The 21086-nt window shown below is 40.1% G+C and overlaps 1 protein-coding gene across 8 annotated transcripts in view; it reads left to right on the top strand.

Moving 5' to 3' along the window:
• Positions 1 to 21086, top strand: part of osbpl8 (oxysterol binding protein-like 8) — a 108779-nt gene that overhangs the window by 68895 nt on the left and 18798 nt on the right. For all 8 annotated transcript variants that reach the window (XM_061029659.1, XM_061029657.1, XM_061029658.1 and 5 more), the window contains 5 exons: positions 12597 to 12670; positions 15002 to 15082; positions 16301 to 16402; positions 16657 to 16860; positions 19361 to 19445. In XM_061029659.1, the coding sequence (XP_060885642.1) occupies positions 12597 to 12670; positions 15002 to 15082; positions 16301 to 16402; positions 16657 to 16860; positions 19361 to 19445 (546 nt within the window). The remainder of the gene's footprint in view (positions 1 to 12596; positions 12671 to 15001; positions 15083 to 16300; positions 16403 to 16656; positions 16861 to 19360; positions 19446 to 21086) is intronic.

The raw sequence follows: 21086 nt of genomic DNA, 5'->3' as shown, positions 1-21086 counted from the left end.
TAAGAAACTTCATTTTGTTCTGATTTAAGATGCCCCTGTGGACTAAAGACGTGCATGTGCACTCCCAGGCCACATGTTCATTTTTGGGGATTTAGAGACGCAACTTTTTAAATACAATTTTTTTAATTTGAGATCAGCTTCTGCAAGATGCATACAGTAACTGTGTGTACCCCTAAATGTTTGTGTGTGGTATTCCTCAAGAAACATCTCCTCCAACTCCGCTTTCACTAACGTATAATTGTGTTGGAAATTTTGCAAAGGAAGATGGACCCGTTGACAGTGACTTGCTCAGAATAGATATTTAGATATCGTCAGTCCTCTTCAGTGATGGTCTGGTCTGTAAAGTTGTTGGTCAAAAAGACTCAACACTGTTATATGTCCAAGATATTATCATAAACTTAGTAAGGTTGTCACGATGCCATATTTTTAAACTTTGAAACGATTCCTTTAAATAATCAAACAATATTGATCCTAGCCCACCCAATATCGGATAATTTCCTTTTAATTACCAAAATATGCAGGCAATCACCTGCTAACTTTGTGATTTACACAACCAAAAGGTTGCCAATGTTAAGCCAACATGAACTAAGCAACATAAATGTCACTGCGTTATAATTTAAATACTTTTTTCTGTGTGAGGAACCTTGCTTTGAGACTCAAGGTCTCTCTCTCCTCTTTGTTAACAAATAGGGACCATTGGGGGGGCTTTTGCAGTTTCAACAGTGTTGTGCAAACTAATGCATATGAAGCCTAAGGCCTCAGAGCAGGTGCTTTGTTTTTACTCAGGTTACATTGATACCTCTATGGGAGAGGAAGGTCTGATCCTCATTTTAAAAAAGTACATTAAAGCATACAGGACAGTAGGGATTAAATTTCTTCAGAGTACTTTTCTAAAAATGCCTTCCTCTGTGATCTTTACTTTGTTTGTCCTGCTGAAAAGGACACAGACAGCTTCTGACAGCTGGCAGCCCCCTGCAGCTCTGAAAGACTGGATGTTCCCTGTTCCACCTTTGCAGAGAACTGTTTTAAACCTTATTAATCCAGGAAAGGCTGACTGTGCACAACCACTGCCACACTTTCATACAATAACTCAGACAGACATGTCCTAGCACAACCTCGGTCAGATAAGTGCCTTGCTCGAGGGCATCTTAACCGCACTCGTTTACTGTGTAGTGATTGGTCATCATTGCCTTTTCTTTCTCAGACCTTTCCATGTCTGGGGATTCAGGCGGCTGACCTTTTGACCACAAGCCCGCTTCTTTCCCCTACAAACAACTTCTCCTCGAGCGTTACAGAAACTTTATCTGCAAGACATCGTCTGAGTCATGTTTTTTTCCACACAGTCACTTCCCAGCCTTCTGCTCTATTTGTGCTTATTTTAGACTCGGGAGAAAACTGGTGCAGGCAGGTTGCACTGACTCACTTTTTGTTTTGTTTGTACCTTCTCTGCAGAGTAGTCTGCGAACATGACTCTGTACTCTTTCTCAGCTTTTAGATATTCAGGTCCGTACTCTTTCAGTCAGTGTGTCATGGAAAAATAGTCCCTTCAGTGACTCTGTGTATTTTTTGTCAAAAGCTCTACTTGGTAATGCTTGCTTGTGAACTTACCTGCGGACACCATAGCATGCTTGTGCACTGCGTTCTGCCTGCACTGTGCACATCATTGCTAACCCTGCCCCTTTTAGTCAACTCTAGACAGTAACCTTTAGGTTCCACTGCACATGCCACAGTACAACTCAGGCGGGTCCCAGAAGTGCCACTATGCTCTGCTCGACTTGAAATATTTGCAGAGCATTTTATATGAAGCTTCTTCCAGCATGCAGAGGAGATAGACCCGGACAGGAAGTCAGACCCATCGAACGCAAAGAGCAGCCGGTCAATTTTGTAATAAAAAAACCATGTACAGACTGTGGGTCGTATACCCCATCATATCAATTACGTCAAAACAGGCACCAATAGAACAGAAAATTAACCTCAGAAAGGCAAAGTTAAATGTTGGTTGTATGTTATTCCTGTGTGATCTTCTGGACTAGCAAAACCAGCTGGGCTTCGCTCAGCTTCAGAAATGTTTCCAGTATGGTATGACGCACGCCGTTGGAAAGAACGAAACCATGCTGGCACCGATAGAAAGCAGTGCACTGCAAAGATGCTGCAGGGTTTCACTCTCTCAGCTAAAAATGTACAAATGATTTGCGATAGCTCCAATTCCTACTAAGTTTTTTTTGTAGCAATATCCCAATTCTTTTGATTTCCTACCATGGAAAAAATAGACTTGCTAAAGCTATTGTTATTCAGTCACTAAAAAAGTTATTAGCAATTACTTTAAAAGTTTTGTAGTAAGATCTTGATTGTAGTTACAAGTTAAAATGCAAAACTCACAGAAATGTTTTTATGATTCTAGCTTCAAGAAATGACCAAGGTGACGAAAAAATCCCCTTTGTGTCAAAGCCAGTATGGCAGAAATGAGAACATTAGAAGATTTAAGTTGCAATTATGTTGAAAACAAGCATGTAAAATGGAATAGGATCTCTTACAGAACCTTGTGGAACACCAACAAAATAATTCAGTTAGGAGAGAGAAAATGGCTCTAAATATGACAAACCTTATTTTTCTGGTGTCATTAAGGGGTCAAACATTTATTTTTAACTCTCCCTAACCTTCTTGTCTACTGTATGTCAGAATATAGGACAAAAATTGGCATCATTGACTTTGACAAAGGCAAAGGATCAAGCCAGTGTCTGACAGTAAACCTGGTCTTGTTGAACTAGAAATAGAACACCCACACAAAACAACTCCATGGTAATACAACCTGCCTAATGCCCCCTCTCTCATCAACACAGCTGTTGGAAATGTCACCTCTACCAAGAGATGATCTGATTTTGTCCCTTTAAGCTTCCTGTGTTGACAGAATGAAGGTAAACAATCCTTAAATGCAACTTTATCTCAGTTGTTGTCATGTTTATGCAATATTGTCTGCATAGAAAAAAAAGGACAGAGATGATGCCAGGAGAAAAAAAAACATGAAGGACTTGGGCTCAGCTGCATGAGTGTGAACTACCGTGATGACCCACAAACTAATCACTAATAAATATTACATTTTGTTGTCTGGCAGAGCGGATGCACCCTTTCATGATTACCTTGCACTTTCCATTGGGTTGTTTACTGTTGAGCCTCTGTAGCCAGGGAATAGCTGCAAAGGAAGTTGATGTAAAGGTTAAAGAGGGGGCCTTTATACAGCTGATAAGGGAGTTGAAAAAGCTTTACACTGTAGTGGCTAATAATAAGATGGAATCATGGCTCTTCTGGGGTCGGCATCACTTGACATACATCCATCTCTGACCATTAAGATCCTATAAGACAAGAGATTGAGACCAGAGGTGGCCTTTAGGTTGGATAAGAAGGACCTGCAGGGCTTTTAAAGTCGATGAGATGACCTTTAAATTTATCGACAATGGACTTCAGCCATTTATACTCACAACGACTTTAGAGATTTCAGAAAGTGTTGTTTCGTGTCATCTACAACTCTGAAAGAGCTTTACTAAGAATCTGAAAAAGAATTCTGATAATGTCATAATTTTCAGTTAACCTTGTACCTAATGCATTAGTGATTCTTATTCTTTTAGTAGTCTTTTTGCATGTTTAGCACAGTGAAAAATGTTTACTGGTGATCTTGCAATCTTTTAACATTTACTTTTATTGACTTTTCACGAAGTAGTTTGTAGTATGTTTTAAAATTTAAAATTTCTGCTGCTATGGCGGCATCCCAACCATCATAGCAGCCCTGCAGAAGTTACAGTCAACTATTTGCATTTGAAACCTATTGTTTCCCTTGTAACTTGAAACATTACAAATAGAGCAAAACCATGTTGCTTAATATATGCTCCTTTGCTGCAGTTTCATCTTACCCAGTTTTCCTTTGGTGATGGTCGATATGTCTTCATCCTTCATTACTTTAAATAAAGATTAATAGTCTGATCTAGGCCACCTGTAATTAGCAAATCACAATCAGTTAGATTTTCCGATTAGTATCAAATGTCCTTTGACAAATGAGTCATTTTTTCATATTTATGATTTTGAGCCCAAAAAACTAATGACACTGTTGCCATGGCAGGTTTTCAGCACTCTCAAACTGCCAATTTTCTCCCTTAAATTGAGTAACTTGGCCGGCAGCTTCTCCCCTCCATTTATTGTTCTGAGGTCACCAGTTGCCATGGAAACCTTCACTCTTCCTACACATTAAAGCAGCATCATTAAGCAATTAATTATTTTGAATCATTGTATAAAGTAAAGTGTAAACATTGTGTTATTTAAATGTTTCACAAAAATGAGTTTAAAATAAATGTGACTAAAATAATCTTGGTTCAATCTGTGGTGTGGGAGTTGAAAACACCAGCAGCAGCTCCACATAGACTGCCTTGGAGCTTTCCCAACTAGAAATAATAAACCAGTTTTGGAGCGTTCAGTGTTCAGGCTTTCCATTTTAGAGCCATGGCCAATTATTTTGCTGTGAGAAGTTTGGAATAATAAGAGACCCAACAGGGTCTAATCTTGTTTTACCACACTTGGCTTGAAAATAAGCTGTCTTTGGTGGGAGGTGTGCTTTACTTAAGCATTTACTGTATTATGATGTAGATGGGTTTAGATGATTTCAGGTCTGAGTAGCTGAATCTACTAGTAGGAAATCTTCAAAGTCAATTCAAGTGATGTTTTTAAGGGATATTTCTATCAAGGTATTATTATTGAAAGGTCACATATTATGCAAAATACACAATGTATTTCTAAAACTAATATGTGCCTCTATTCAGTCTACAAACCCCCCAATCATGAGATTGTGCTCAAACAGGCCGTTTGGAGATTTTCCCTTCATGACATCACAAAGGGCAGTGGGTGACACTCGCACAGCTAGGTGTTTGTTCTGCCCTCTGAGTCTGACTTTTCAACGTAAACAATAGGACATGGAGCGAGAAAGACAGAGACACCAAAGCCCTTCCAGAGAGGGGGCGTGGTCAGACACCGCTCATTTACATATTTAAAGGTACAGACACAGAAACAGCCTGTTCTGAGCAGGGCTGAAATAGAGGGGTTTATAGACATGATCAAATACAGGATCAGAGTGGACTTATTTAAACTGGTTGGAGAGGAGGAGATTATGTGACCTTTAATTGGTGTCTCGCCTTAATATATCAGTGTTTATCTGATCCGACACAATGGCTGAATTTATCCTTAACCTACAGGACGTAAATAATATAGTTGAACCAAACTGATATGTTTTTTTAAGGATGATTAATACAGATACAATATATCATAATACATGTTTTATCCCATTGAAGGAAATGTGTAATTTGAAAAAAAAAGGAGAAAAATGCATTTATTACATACTTTGTATTCTATTTCGTGAATTTTTGAGAAAGAAAAACTTCCTCTATGAGAATTGTTCCCAGATTCGGTAACAATTAAACAATTTAAAGGAAGAGGAGGCTATGGTTTTACACATTTATCATGTTTTTGCATTGTCAGCATTGATACTTGCTGCTAAACATATACGCTAAAATCAGTATTTCTTTGATAGGCCCATATTGGTAGAAGACATTGGTGGGACAACATATTATATATGGGGTTCAGTAAAGAATATGACAGTTTTTATATCCTTGGATTGGACAGTATTTTCTGTTTTTTAATGTATGAATAACATAGTTTAATGCCATTTTTTAGGCTTGAAAGTAGAGACATGTAGAGAGAGATAGGGAAGTTCATGTCCCGTGGTTTTAGTGTATTTGGACATTTGTGTGGATGTGGATTAAATGGAGTATTTTTATCATAATTTTTCTCCGTTCATTCAGCTCTGTTATTGTGTCCGTAGTACAAAGCATTTGGTGCAATGCTTTGTGTGGGCTAGACTGTATTTACTTTGTGAGGCAGAGCATTAATGTTGAAAGACTTTTCATCCTCGCAGTATACATCTAGTCCTCTTTCAGTCTCTTTACTCTCTCTCTCTCTCTCTCTCTCTCTCTCTCTCTCTCTCTCTCTCTCTCTCTCTCTCTCTCTCTCTCTCTCTCTCTCTCGTCTATGAGGTTTGATGCAGCAGAGTGAGATCACTGCAGCTCTTTTTCTGAGACAAATACCTTAGTCAGCCTGCAGTGGGACGTGAGTCTTGTACAACTTAAGCCATACGCACAAACACACACAAGCTTTCATCCTGACATGCATTCACAACAACCAAGATTTTTGACAATTTATTCTGACAAATCTCTGGAAAAGATTTAATGGAAATGTGTACAGTGAGGAAAAAAAGCAAGACAACTTGGAAAAAAAACAGATCAAACTAAGGCGAACTGGAACTTACTGTTTTGCTTAGATAGAGTCTGATATCCCAAAGGATCTTCACAAAGCAATCTTTCACCGACTTGTTTATGTTAAATTCTCATAGATCTTCAATCCTTAGCTGTGTTCTATCTTTTAATTTTCACGTTTTAGAAGTTCCATCCAGAGCCAAGAAGATGTGAAATAGCTGTGTAGGGTTTTGTCTTTCTACCACAGTTTGTATAAAGGCTAGGAGATAGATGTGATACATAATAAAGGTTATTCTCAATGATGTATTTTGCACTTTTATTTAACAGTGCAAAAGTTGGTCTGCAGAACTTTGACTACATTTGGCCTGTTCAAAAAGACAGCCCATTAAAGACTGGTTACTGCGTTGGGTACATGCCACAAACTTTAAACGCTATATGAATTATTAAATCTTTGGCTTATTTAAGTTACAAGCAGTTTGGTATCCATTAACAGCTGTGGGCAAAGGGAGACGTCGTCCGAAGAATACAGCAGATGGTGAACAGCAGCGTCTCAGAAGTTTGTGAGACTGGACTTTGACCCCATCCAGACTTTGTGGCATCTGTCAGCAGTGTCACAATAATCTCTGTGACAGGTAAAAAAAAAAAAAAACATCTTTGCCAGCTGATCTTTGCTCATGAAACTCTTTCCTCAAAGCCTTTCCTTTTAAAGCACTTTGAATCTTCATGGCAGTTTGATAGTTTTCTTAATCCCTGTTTTGATCATTGATGGCAAATAATCAACCAATTCAACGAGAAAAGTTTGTTTTTATACACGTACTTAGTGAATTACGCATTTCATAAACAGTATACCAAAAACACCTGGATGTCCTCCTACATCTGGTCACATTTTGCACCATGAAAGCTTGCATGCTTTTTGGCTTTTCTGACCCACAGTCATGTGTCTCAAGGAAGATGCATCCCAGCCACCCAGGCTACCAACGTCTGTGCACTGTCTCAATCGCGCAACTATGTAAAACATTGCCAACAAATTTGTGCAACACAGACAGTACTCTCTCTGTTTCTCTCTGTTTTTTTGTGGTAGCTTTTGGTTAGAAAACTGACTGACGATCTGTTTTATTTCTCACTATTTAGTACTTTTCAATACTGTCAATCATCATTGAAATAATGCAGATTGTATTGTTTTTAATCACTTGGTTTGTGAATAGTATGGAAGTATTGAAAATGTTGACATCAATGCTTATGACATACAAAGCACCTCCTTAGTAAAGGCAGCTGCAGTATACAGTGTCAAAGAAAATCACATTGTCAATATTGGTTTAAAATATAACTTCACCGTTCTATATGAAATTCAAATCGACCCTCTTTACCTTAAGTCTTCCAGTGATTGGTTATAAGTGATTGCTTTCCTTCTCCACCATTGGCCTCGGCAGGAGAAACTCTAATCAAAGATGTTTTTAAGCGTTTAGTAAGAACCATTTCTTAAGTCCAGGGACTGTCCTTATCACTCTACATGATTCAGAAGTGCACCCAAAAAGGCTCATGTGGGCTTAAAAAGATGTAAATTCCACATGAGAGATACCTCATAGTGGATTATTTTGAAGCTAATGAAGGAAAGGTTTAGTCAGATTCCATCCAATAAGATAAAAGAGGCACCTGAAATGACTAACGGCACAGGATTTGAAAAATAGAATCCTATGCCATCTCTGGACTTGCTGTGCTACAGAAGACACTCTGATGAATAAATGTGTATTGGCACCCAAATCTTACATTCATTGGAAGCAAGACGTCATTAATAGTTCATCCATCCATCCATTTTCTTGCACTTATCAAAGGTTTGGTAGCAGTGGAAACAAGCGCATTAAGTCAACCCAGACTTTCCTCTCTCCGGCTCCTCTTGGGGGATTCTGTTCCTAGGCTGTAGGGGATATTTAATCACAAAATTTAAGCCAATTTTGGGTCTACCACGGGGTCTCCTCCCAGTTGGGCATGCCAAGAAAACCTCCAAATCGTCCAGGCGTCCAGGAGGCCTCTTAATCAGATGCCCAAACCACCTCAACTGGCTCCTCACCCTCTCTCTAAGGCTGAGCTGGTGGAAACTCTGGTGGAAACTCATTTGGGCCGCTTGTATCCTTGATCTCATTCTTTTGGTCATTACCCATCGCTCATGACCTAAGGTGAGGGTTGGAAAGAAGATAGCCTGGTAAATCGAAAGCGTTGCCTTCAAGCTCAGCTCCCTCTTTTAAAAGTTCATTTTTCGTTATATTGCAAAACCATGTTTATCAAGCCGTCCCGGGCCTGACGTCCATCTCCTCTAACTATAAAGAAATCAGTCTGTTGTGCAATTGTAACACAAGTTCATCTCTGAGCAAAAAGTTTTAAAGGAGTGGCGAAGTGGTCTCAAATTGAGATTGGAGATTTAATCACAGTGGATTAAGTTAATTAAGCCCCTGCTTGATTGCAAATTAAAAGGCTCTAACATTTGTGAGTTAATTAACTCGATTATAATGATTTTACTTTAAAGATTTATTTTTATAGAGAGAACAGTAAGAGGATTTACTTATTTTTACTGTGTCTACATTACATTTTAATGAGCTGAATCAACTGAATGATTAATTGTATCTTGTTGTGATCATTCAGTTCTGTCCCTATATGTTGATATCGAGGGAAGGGGACAAATGGTTACATAAACACTTGATGCTTGCTGTGGGTGAATTGCCCTTGAGTTGTTTTTCCAGCTGAAGTTGGCATGGTGATCAAGTGGGCACAGATGGTCTGGCGGGACGTGTAATGTACCACTGAAACTAGAGCCGCATTAAACAAGGGGATCACTATGAAGGCAAGACAGACAACTGCATGGCCTCGTTCACTGATCTTTACCTTTGTTTTTGCTTACATGGAGCTTTAGTTAATTCAAACTAATATGTATCATTCATGTGAAGTGTATATTGTACAGGACAGTTTGATATCTTAAGAAATCACTGACTGAAAAGTTGTGCAAAGACTGGTGGTTCTTGAAAGGTCTCTACTGTACTTCAGGGACTTTCTCTGTTTATTTCACACCATGCTTCTGTTACAGATTTGTAAGACAAAACAGGCAATGGAGAAAACAGAAGCAGACTTTGGACTCATTTTGCCCTGGTGTGCATCGTGGTTTGGGGTAAATGCTTTGATTGAGGTTGTAGCATAAACTGGGTTAGTAATAAAAGCTAGCAGAACAATAACAGAACTTAAAATTATCCAGAAACACTTTTTGAAGGTCTCGGTCTCATCTCGGAATTGAAAGCATTTTCATCGATCTCGTCTCGGTCTCAGACTGGGAGGACTCCAGGTTTTAAATCAAGACGACCACTGAAAGGCTATTTTTCCACGTCATCACTGCAATAAGGAGGAAATGTCTCTTTCTTAAACAATGAAAAACTTGTAGTTTGATTCTTTTCCCTCTGGTACGGTCACAACCTTTCCGGTGATACAGTCTAAGTGAGTGACACGCCCGCTGCACACCAGATGATTTTTCAGTCATATTTATGGTCTTGGTCTTGACACAGTCTCAATCTCTAAATGTCTTGGTCTTGTCTTGGAGCTCTCTGGTCACCGTTATGTTGTGGTTTCGGTTAGTGTGGTCTGACACTGACTGATAAATGGTTGATAAAGTTCAGGTGTGCAAAAGCCAAGCCTCATCTGTGATATGAAGTTAAACATATTTTACTTAAATTGAATATACTGTGTTTGATGACAAACTCGTATCAAACAATCAAGATGACTGTTGTGTTCTTTACTCTCAAAACTAGTCAACTATTTTGGCATCCAAAAACTGTCTGCAACGGTAAACACTGTTGAACACCTCTTGTTGATGTTGGTTGTAATCGACCCTAATGAAACTCTCTCTCTCTAGGTAGCCTTTAATGCTGTGGTTCTCTACCGGCGGGTCGGGATCCAATTGTGGGTCGTAGAGTCGATTTCAGTGGGTCATGTGTGATGAAGCACTGTTTAAACATGTTTGTTTTGCTCAGTCAAAGAAATTAAGGTAATTTCACATGAAGGAGTTGGTTGGCATGACAAGAAAAAGGATCTTTCAGCTGCACTGCTTGGTTTAATACTTTCTTGGCACCCAATCATTCAATCATAGCTGAAGTGTTCTCAAACAAGAAAGCAAATATGCAAATTATTCTTGCTCAAGTAGCCACTTCTCCATCTGGATTGTTGACCTCTTGCACCTTTTGTTCATTTCAAAGAGGCATTGTTTGGAAGGTAAGAGGTCTCTTTCGTGGTTTTTCCAATCATGAGTCTTTTCTGTTTATGTGCTGTTAAAAGATAATGTCCCCCTGAAATACACAGATACTATTACACCTCTCGATTCTGGGAACATTTTAGTTTGGTGTTCGTGTGATATCACAATCATTATTGCTATGTATGTGTACACTCAATACTCAGTCTGGAGGGGTGTTTTGTTAAAAGGCATTACAGTGAATTGAAAAGGGGCAGGGTAGAAAATGCAGGATAATAAACAGCGGATATAACAAAAACATTTCTGCACCGAATCACTCCAATAATGCCCTGAACATCACGTCGTGATGAAAAGTATCCAAGCGTGGAGCTTGGAACCGACACTATTGTTGAAGAATTCAATTCTGCAAGCACGCAGTAAGAATGCATAAAATGAACTGCAGACACAGACGTGTTTTATTAAGGAAAATGTCTCATGAAGTTAGAAGGCAATCTTATCAAATGATGAATATCTCATCTGTAATGAAACTCTGCAGTGCTTCTTTCATTCCCTTGGCTGATGCCCTTTGCATCGGAGACGGAAACTATAAAATATTTACAAGCCCTCTGTCACCTTTAGACCACCACTGTCACCAGCTGTCGGGGTCTCAGTGGGGAGTCTGTTGCTAAGCTTTGACTTGATTGGTTAGAAACTGGATTCTTAATCAAAATCAGAATTGCTAAAGTGGAGAACAGCAAGTCAGCACACACATATCCAATAATATTTAATTTCTTCCCTTCAGCAGCTATTATGCGACAGTTTCCATTGAGTGTCTTAATGAGGTTTCTTTGTTCCTGTTCACTTTCCACACTCATGTTGTTCCAGCCAAACGATGGATGTAAAAAGGGAACCTCTGATCACGAACCAACTTATCCAACTCTAGAGCTCAGTTCAGATTAGGAACTTGTTTGTACCAACTTGTTGCCATCCAGATTGTGTGGCACTTGATTCCTTTTCTTGGAAAACCAGCTTGCTCCCGTGACTGAGATTATGTAACGAGATTCCATTCTGCCTCTCAGACATTCAGATTTGTAAACCCCAATAGTGTTTTCCAACATGTTTGATATCCAGTGGTCTGTTTATCCCAGCAATGAAAGCTGGAGGGATCACGAAAACAGGAATGTGGACGGTTGGAATAAAACAGGATGATGTTGTTTGGAAAGAAAAAGGACTGCAGCAAATAATTTTCAGTGGGAGTTATCATGTTGATTATTCATAAGATTAAAGAGTTATGACAATACTGATTTAAAGCTCCGGAGGTCCCATTTGGATTGAACACATTGAACCATATTTAAACTAAATCCCTGCGGTTGGCTGAGTTAGATTGCTGTTTTATAACTCATTTTAAAATAATCTAAAATAAGTTCAAGCTGGAATGTTTATACTTTTTGCAACAGAAAGCTAAAGCGCTCATCTTTTTGTTGTCACATTGTACGCTCATTAATGACTACATTTCTGTTGTCATGACACCAGAATTCAAAACTTTGATGCAACACTAGTCAAATTACAAATGTTGAAGTTTAATACCACGGCAACAAAAAATAGAAGTCCAAGCCCCCAAAGGTTGGTAATTTCTTGTTTTTAATTACCAAAAATCAAAGTGAAGTTGTGCTTAATTACATCTGAAACGTTTTGTACAGAAACGTCTTTTGGTAAGAGACAGGAACAGCTTGCAGCTTTATAGCAGTTTACACACCATAATGGAAGTGAGAAATGTCAGTATTTGAGTTTTTGTTGACCTGGGAATTTGAACCCACCACCACTGCTCTTTCTTTCTTTTGCTGCAACTTTGTGTTGAAATCTGACTAAAGATCTTTTAAGCTTCATTACCTTTCAATACTATCATCATTAAATTAATTCCTTTAGTCTTTGAGTCTATGGTGAAAGATGATCAAAGCATCCGACAGAGCGAAGCTGTGATGGTGCTGCCCATTGCACTGGGTCCGTCTGAGTTCACAGAAACTTTGTCCTGGATTTAGTAACATGGACAACTACAATGGACAGAGCTTTTTTTAAATTCTCTTGTGATTTGTATGTTTCAGGTTTCGAGAGAGGAAAGGAGGACCTGCTGTCTCTGCCTTTGAAAGAAGACACACATTCCATATCTAAGAGCAAGGTAAGAAAAAATCCCTCTGCTGAGTCGTTGTTCTGTGTTTGTTGGATGAGGAAACGACTGGCGTCTTTTTAATGTTGGTGTCGTAATGAGACCAGAGAATTTGGGAATTACTGCTCGTCTTCTATCTTTTCCCCGGTCTCGCCTCGGGCTCACGATAGCCTACATGGAGATGACTCACACACCAACACACTCTACACATCAAACATTTATCGACTGAAAAATTCAAAAAGTCAGCCGTTTCTCTCAAATGAGCTCTGTGTGGAGGAAGCCCGTCTAGTTCATCAGTCGAGGTCCTCGTCGAATGCATTTGTCAGAGCAGACGTGGGTGTCTGAGGCTCCCTCAGAGTCGCAGCAGACTCACTCTCAGCCGGTTAATTTTCTGTAAGGACTCTCTGAAGTCTGAAGATACATGACAGGATAATCATTTCAGATCTTCAAAAGCTGTCTGTCAGCCAGGCTTCTTGACACCAAACAGGATTTTAATGAATCCTAATCTGCAGACTTCAGATTTTTTTGAGATTCTGCTCTCAAGAATTAACATTTACAGACAGAATTGAGACATGTATCTATTTTCAGAGGAATAAATGCCTCATTGGGCAAAGGAAACAATTTTCCTATAATGTTTTTTTTTTTTTACTTGGACCCTTTAAGATGTTACAAAGCAACCTCTACTCTTTCTGGTTTCTTTTGGCAAAGAATTTTAGATGTTTTTTGTTCACATCCCAACATGAATCTTTTTTTCTTTTTGAAATATATATATGTACGCATCCTGTGAGGAAGGCACTGAGGACCTGATCCGACACGCCTCAGATCAGAATGCCCAGCTGCCCTTCAACAGGACATGTTCACATCCCAACATGAATCTGATTAAACTCCCTGACTAACGAACGACTCCTCTATCTGTGGCTGTCACAGGAATCTTTTAATTCTATCCAATCATTTGATTTGACCAAATTATGGTTGGACATTTTCCTTAAGCTCCGGCTTCGCACTCAATTGGTTTGAGTTAGAGCATCGTTAGCACAAAAAAACACAATGACAAGATCTGAATTAATAAAAGACAATAAATAACAAGTCACTTTCTCACTCAGCATGTTTACATTTAACTTTGAGATTGAGGCCTTGGAATAATGGTGATGCTTTCACACCATCCTGAGCCAGGCTCACACCACCTATCAGATACACTCATTAATTGGCTCAGATTTAGTTGTTTTTTACACATACAGGTTTTATGTAAAACATGAAGAACAGCAGATCAATTTGAACTCCTCTGTTATTAATTAGAAAGTGCTTTAGAAATTGATGCCAACGTAAATGTCTTTACTTAGTCAACCAAAATAAATCAATTATAAAAATTCTGCTGCCGCCGTAAGATCTACAAGCGTCGTCAGAACACAATAATCGATCAAGTTCTGTCACTGCATCGATGCAGAATCGTTAACATCTGCATTGCAGTGCATCACTGAAATGATTACAACACCCCTAATGCCCAAACCAATTTCCCATATAAACACAATCAACACATTAATACATACACACTGATACATATTCACACCTAAATTTAAATCTATGACCATTCCTCCTCCTAAATGTTTCAATTACATATTTCACAAACACTGAAAAAAACAACAGTCAGAAATTAAGCGATCCAGAGGACTCGACCATAGAGCTTTACACTTTAAAGTACTTCATAAAACTTTATTTTTTTGTGCTTGTGTTGTGAAATCACATGAGTTTTACTACTAGAAATCAGCCCTTAGTTTGACAGTTAATTTCTGGGAAATTGAGCCTCAGCCCTTGTGTACTTTCTGATGTTTGTCTGACCCCGCCTGCAGGAGTTTAAGGCCTTAAGTGCTCCCGCTTTAGGATCCCCACACATCACCGTCTGTCTCTCCACTATAAATCGCTCCAATTGGCTTGTGAGCCAAGCTGGCAGAGACACACACCTGAGCTGACATTTATAGGCTTCATATCGGCTAACTGAGCTAAATTTGGTCTACTAGGGAACCACAGAGCCTCGCATGTGGATGTTTTTCCAATGACGTCGTTTCTGAGATTGTTATCAAACATTATAATGTTTAAGCCCTTATTTCATTAGACTCTGTTGTTTTGGCATTCGTGGAAATACATTTATTATTAAGAGGGGTATTAAGATCATGAATTTAAGAAGACCGGGCACTAATCTTCAACTGATAACTTTGTTTACAAGCTATAGATTTCTTTCCCGCAGCTTCACATGGCACATACATCATGACTGATGTGTACTTGGTATTCTTCAGCATAACTTTCTTGTCTTTTAATCCATTGTTTTTCCCTCCTGTTTGTCCACAGTCTGAAACAAAGTTGTATAATGGCTCTGACAAGGATGTGTCCGCATCCGGAGGAAAGCTCACCAAAAAGGAGTCCCTCAAGGTAAAAGAGCTTAAATCAGCTTAAGACTTGCTTATCCGGAGACTTATTCTCAAGATAGGCATGAATCTTGCCCTAATATGGAGAGTCTTAAATATAACATCCGTACGGACGCTTGTTGTTGTACAATTTGTTGACCTTTATGACCCTCTTTTTTGCATTTTTAAAGGTTTATTTTTGGGCTTTTTGTGCCTTTAATGGAGAGATAGGACAGTGGATAGAGCTGGAAATCAGGGAGAGAGAGAGTGGGTAATGACATGCGGGGAAGTAGCCACAGGCTGGATTCGAACCCAGCTTGGAAGACGACAGCCCCCATACTAACCACTACGCCACCAGCGCCCCAACCTATATGACTTTTGATGTGTCAGTATAGCCCTGTTCCCACCAAGCGGTCTGGTTCAGTCCGATACGTTACCCATTTATTGGCGTTTCAACCGTCAAAAGTTGGAAATGATACCAAAATAAGGGATCCGTACTGTCCTACATTTTTGGTACCCTTCTGTTGAGGTGCCAAGGGTACTGATCCGTCCCTAAAGGGTCCCTTTTGTTCACTGTGTCCCAGTTCTTCTTGAAGGTTTAACTTAATTAATAGCGGGCTACACTGTGTTGGGCTGCTATGATGTCACACTATTACATAACTGACGCCGCTATCTCCATCTGGCTTACACTCCGCTTACCAAATAAGGGTACGATTGGCTGTGAAAACGCAACCAAGTTCAGGGTTTACCGTATCAAACTGTATCAAACTGTACTGAACCAAACCTGACTGCTTGATGGAAAAGGGGCTAAAGGGAGCCTTTTGGGTTGGATCGGTACCCTTGGCACCAAAACAGAAGGGTACCAAAAAAGTAGGACGGTACAGATCCCATATTTTGGTATCATTCCCAACTTTTGACAATCAAAACGCCAATAAATGGATACCGTACTGGACTGCTTGGTGGAAACAGGGCTCATGACGGTATATAGTCCCATCATGTTGTGCAGTAGTGTCACAACAAAGCAGGGAAGTCAGAACATGTTACATTCAAACAGCTAACATGCTAACACCTTCAGCAGGAAGCATGCTCCACAGTGACAAGCTATCAGGTTTTATTTTAACAGCTGCCCAGAGAAGTGTGATTCCTGTATTATGATATACGACTAAATGTGAGGCAGTGAGGAACCGAGTGTGGATTATCATTAATCACAGCTGTGTGAATTTTGCGTCCGTGCTTCCTTCAGGTGCAGAAGAAAAACTACAGAGAAGAGAAAAAGAGGGCGACCAAGGAGCTGCTCAGCACCATCACTGATCCCTCCGTCATCGTCATGGCCGACTGGCTAAAGGTGGGAAAGTTTAACAACCCACAGTCAAGATTTCCTTCTGGTGTTGTGTATTTCCAGTGATTATAAAATAAAATGACGGTGTTGTGATTATGTGTGGAAACATGGCTTTGTTGTTCATAACATCCATCCATTAAACCATGCTTTTTGTTTCAAAAAGAAAAAAACAAACCTAATACCCAGGGAACAAAAGCACTATAAAGGTAGTTGGGTAAGTAATGCCCAGCCTCTCTGACACGTATCTGTATTTGATTCAGATCCGTGGCACTCTGAAGAGCTGGACCAAGCTGTGGTGTGTGCTGAAGCCGGGCGTCCTTCTCATCTATAAAACCCACAAAAACGGACAGTGGGTGGGAACAGTGCTGCTGAACGCCTGCGAGCTCATTGAGAGGCCCTCCAAGAAGGACGGCTTCTGCTTCAAGCTGTTTCACCCGCTGGAGCAGTCCATCTGGGCCGTCAAGGTCAGAAAATAACTCAGTATACAGACGGTGCAGCAAAATGTGAGGACGAGAAAGCTGGGAAAAAACGAGGATAGGAGAAATGATCAAAAATACAAATATCACAAGTGCTTCATCCAGAAAAGTAGTGACAACACTTCAGAAAAAAACTGCCATCTCTTAAAGTCTTCAGAAAATATTCATGATATAATATAAACAGGTAATGTAGTCAGTCTGACTCCGACTTGTTGGAGACAGAGACGTCGTTAAAACCTTCCACTTCCCTGTGAAGAGAAGTTGCAGAGGTAGTCATTAAAGCAGGAAAATATGTCCACATGACTAATTGAAGGGCTTGTCAAATAGAATAGCTAATGAAAAAATGAAAGGTTCAGGGAAATTTGTTCTGCTGATTTAAAAAGTCCTGCATCATGTTATCTTTTCAGATTTAATGGTTACTTTAAAGAGAATTTTCACTGATAGGAAAAGTGACTCTAAAACTAGTTCAGACTGTGCAGCCTCTTCCTGCTACAAATGTTCTTGTGCCTTATTTCCAAAGTTGCCCCTATTATCAGCGATTCTAGAGTCTGTTGGGGCCCTATACAAAAATAAACCAACGACCATTCATCATGGTTATGTAATAAATAATCTGACACCCACAAAAGAAAATGTAAAGCAGAAGTTAGCAGAGCTTTACAACTCTTTTTGAAAACTTTGAACATTTTGAGCCACTGCTGTGGATGGAAGTTTGTCAGCCCTCAGGGGCCCCCCTACTGGCCAGGGGCCCTTAGCTGTCGCCTGCCTCGCCTGTTGACAAGAAGCGCCTCTCTCTATTATCCAATCCTAACTTTACATTTTGTCGTTATTTGTAGTTTTCCTCCAAATATTGTTAGACAGGAAGATTTCTTGTGTTCAGCGTGACCTTCCTTTCTATATTTGGAAAAAATATATTAATATATATATTATAATATATAAATATTATCTTTCCCCTTTTTGAGACAGGAAAATAATATTGTATCGCTGTTTTGCTTCCACAAGTCTGGTCATCCTCCTCTGAGCTCGCTCGGAAGAAGGTCAGAGAGAAAAACAGCCCTTAGTCACACAAGGATCTAATTCAATACGAGGACCACGGGGGACTTTAATGTCATTAAAACACCCCCCTTAATTATAACGAAACTGGCCTTTAAATGAATAGTTTGACTTTTTGAGAAATATGCTCTGGCGCCCTCCCTGTGTCGCAGCACCACTTTAATATCTCTCTTTAAATTAATGCATGTCTACAGATCCTGTTTGTGCATGTGTGTATTTCGGGCCTATGTGTGTGAGAAGCTCATCTCTCTAGAGTGTAGACCAGAATTTACCTCAGGGATTAATAAATTATGTGAAATGAATACAAAAATGATCCTACCTTGGCAGTTATCTTAGCATGTTTCATCTTATCACTGGTAACGGCATTAAAGAGATTGTATGTGTCCACCCCAAAGGACTAAAATCCACCTGAAGACACCTCTGACCCTCACTAACTGACCTGTAAAACCTTGTTTTTAAAGAACATCGAGTAAACAAAAGAGAAGACAGTTGACAGTTTTACTGGGGTTATGTAAATAAATCAATCAAACAACAGTATTAATCCCATTTAGGGTAATTGGATTGGAGCAGTTAATACATAAGTGCCAGATTGTCTCTTGGCATAGTCCCATCCTTAAAGAAAAAGTGTGTTATCTTTGGATTTGTTATGTTTAGACAGCCAGCCAGGTCAGCTGTTGTGTCCTTTTTCCACTTACACAACATGTTAACTAACTTAACATGTGTTGTTAAAAAATGTTTTAGTCGTTCGAACCATCTTTTCAGGAAATATTGACAAAGGCTTGTTACAGACATGGATGAATTCACATTCAAACTCTTTTGTCTCCAGTGATTAACAAAACAAAACAAACACAAACAGATAATCAGGGGAAGTGGGTCTTTTTGTTCTCCCCTGCAGCCAAAACAAACAGGCAAACATATTTGGATGTTAACTGCATAATTAAGAGCTCATCTTTGTTTAATTTAGGCCATTTTCATATTTGGCAGCACACGTTTTCCGTTTGTTATTTTATGTTTTCTGTCCTGTTCAGTCGTCCACTTCATCTGCGATTTAGTGTTCATCCCTGACCTCGCTTTGCCAATGTTTTTTTGTTTTTGTTTGGGCTTGAATAAAAATGAGCAGTCTGTTTTTTTAGATGACAGTGTCTCTGCTCTCCCCATTGTACTCTTCATTGTTGGAATAAACACTTCATCCAGTCCACCTCTGTCCCCTCTCATCGCTCATTTGCATAACTCCATGCCCGCAATGCTCCAGATTTCCTCGATTTGCTCACATAAATGATTAAAAATCTTCAAAAGCAAAATGAACTCTTCAGCTGAAACTAAACAGGGAAATCATTATTTCTGATGGAAATATCGAGGGTTAATAACAACACCTCTCTGGAACAATACATTTGATTTGTAACATTTATTTTTCCACATTATTTACTGTCGTCATCAGGGTCCCAAAGGAGAGGCAGTCGGCTCCATCACTCAGCCGTTACCCAGCAGCCACCTCATCTTCAGGGCTGCCTCCGAGTCTGATGGTAAGAGACAGCCTGTCAATCAAACGTCAGCTATTTATCTGAGGCTTGACATTAGTAATTTAAATTGACTGATTACGATAAATCCATGAAGAAGAATGTCATGTGTGTCATCTTTTCAAGCCAAGTCTATCGGTTTAAAAATACAAAGCTATTTTAGTACTTTGAGTTTGACAACCCGTTAGTTTAAACTGTTCATTATCTGAATAAAGTTAAGTCTGAACATCACGACCTGTATTAAATCTGGGCTATTAGATGCTGATTTTGGTGGGAAGTATAATATGTATGTTCTCAGAGGTATCATTGGCATGACACTAGTACACCTGAGAACAGTCCATCAATTTTAAACCTAATTCTGTTTTATCCCATGACAACCAGTGTACCCCTACTGTGGAAGGAAACTTGGAGTTAAACGAAAATAAACAAGACATTATTCATGCCTAACTCGCTAACGATGTATTACATTTTTTGTAGCATTTACATTATGTCCGAAATGTCTCGTTCTATTCAAGACTTATAAAAGTGACCCATAGTTAAAAATCCTGTGAATGAATGAATTGTGACCTTTTGAATGGTGTAAGCCACATCTAGTTTTGCTGTGTCTCTGTCCGTGGTGCTGAAACACCCCCCCCCCCCCACCCCCCAGTCTGTGACACTAGTGGTCTCTGTCCATAGTGCTGAAACACCCCCTCCAGTCTGTACCACTAGTGGTCTCTGTCCATAGTGCTGAAACACCACCTCCAGTCTGTACCACTAGTGGTCTCTGTCCATAGTGCTGAAACACCCCCTCCAGTCTGTACCACTAGTGGTCTCTGTCCGTGGTGCTGAAACACCCCCTTCAGGCTGTACCACTAGTGGTCTCTGTCTGTAGTGCTGAAACACCCCCTCCAGTCTGTACCACTAGTGGTCTCTGTCCATAGTGCTGAAACACCCCCTCCAGTCTGTACCACTAGTGGTCTCTGTCCATAGTGCTGAAACACCCCCTCCAGTCTGTACCACTAGTGGTCTCTGTCCGTGGTGCTGAAACACCCCCTTCAGGCTGTACCACTAGTGGTCTCTGTCTGTAGTGCTGAAACACCCCGCCCAGTCTGTACCACTAGTGGTCTCTGTCCATAGTGCTGAAACACCCCCTCCAGTCTGTACCACTAGTGGTCTCTGTCCATAGTGCTGAAACACCCCCTCCAGTCTGTACCACTAGTGGTCTCTGTCCATAGTGCTGAAACACCCCCTCCAGTCTACCACTAGTGGTCTCTGTCCATAGTGCTGAAACACCCCCTCCAGTCTGTACCACTAGTGGTCTCTGTCCGTGGTGCTGAAACACCCCCTTCAGGCTGTACCACTAGTGGTCTCTGTCTGTAGTGCTGAAACACCCCCTTCAGGCTGTACCACTAGTGGTCTCTGTCCATAGTGCTGAAACACCCCGCCCAGTCTGTACCCCTAGTGGTCTCTGTCCATAGTGCTGAAACACCCCCTTCAGGCTGTACCACTAGTGGTCTCTGTCTGTAGTGCTGAAACACCCCGCCCAGTCTGTACCACTAGTGGTCTCTGTCTGTAGTGCTGAAACACCCCGCCCAGTCTGTACCAGTGGATGTCTCTGTCCGTGGGGCTGAAACATGGTCTTACATTGTCCAGAATCCCTTTCTG

Source organism: Labrus mixtus, chromosome 22, assembly GCF_963584025.1.
Source record: "Labrus mixtus chromosome 22, fLabMix1.1, whole genome shotgun sequence".
Classification (NCBI taxonomy): Eukaryota; Metazoa; Chordata; class Actinopteri; order Labriformes; family Labridae; genus Labrus; species Labrus mixtus.
Note: the sequence above shows the minus strand (reverse complement) of the source record. Positions and strands in the feature narration are given on the sequence as shown.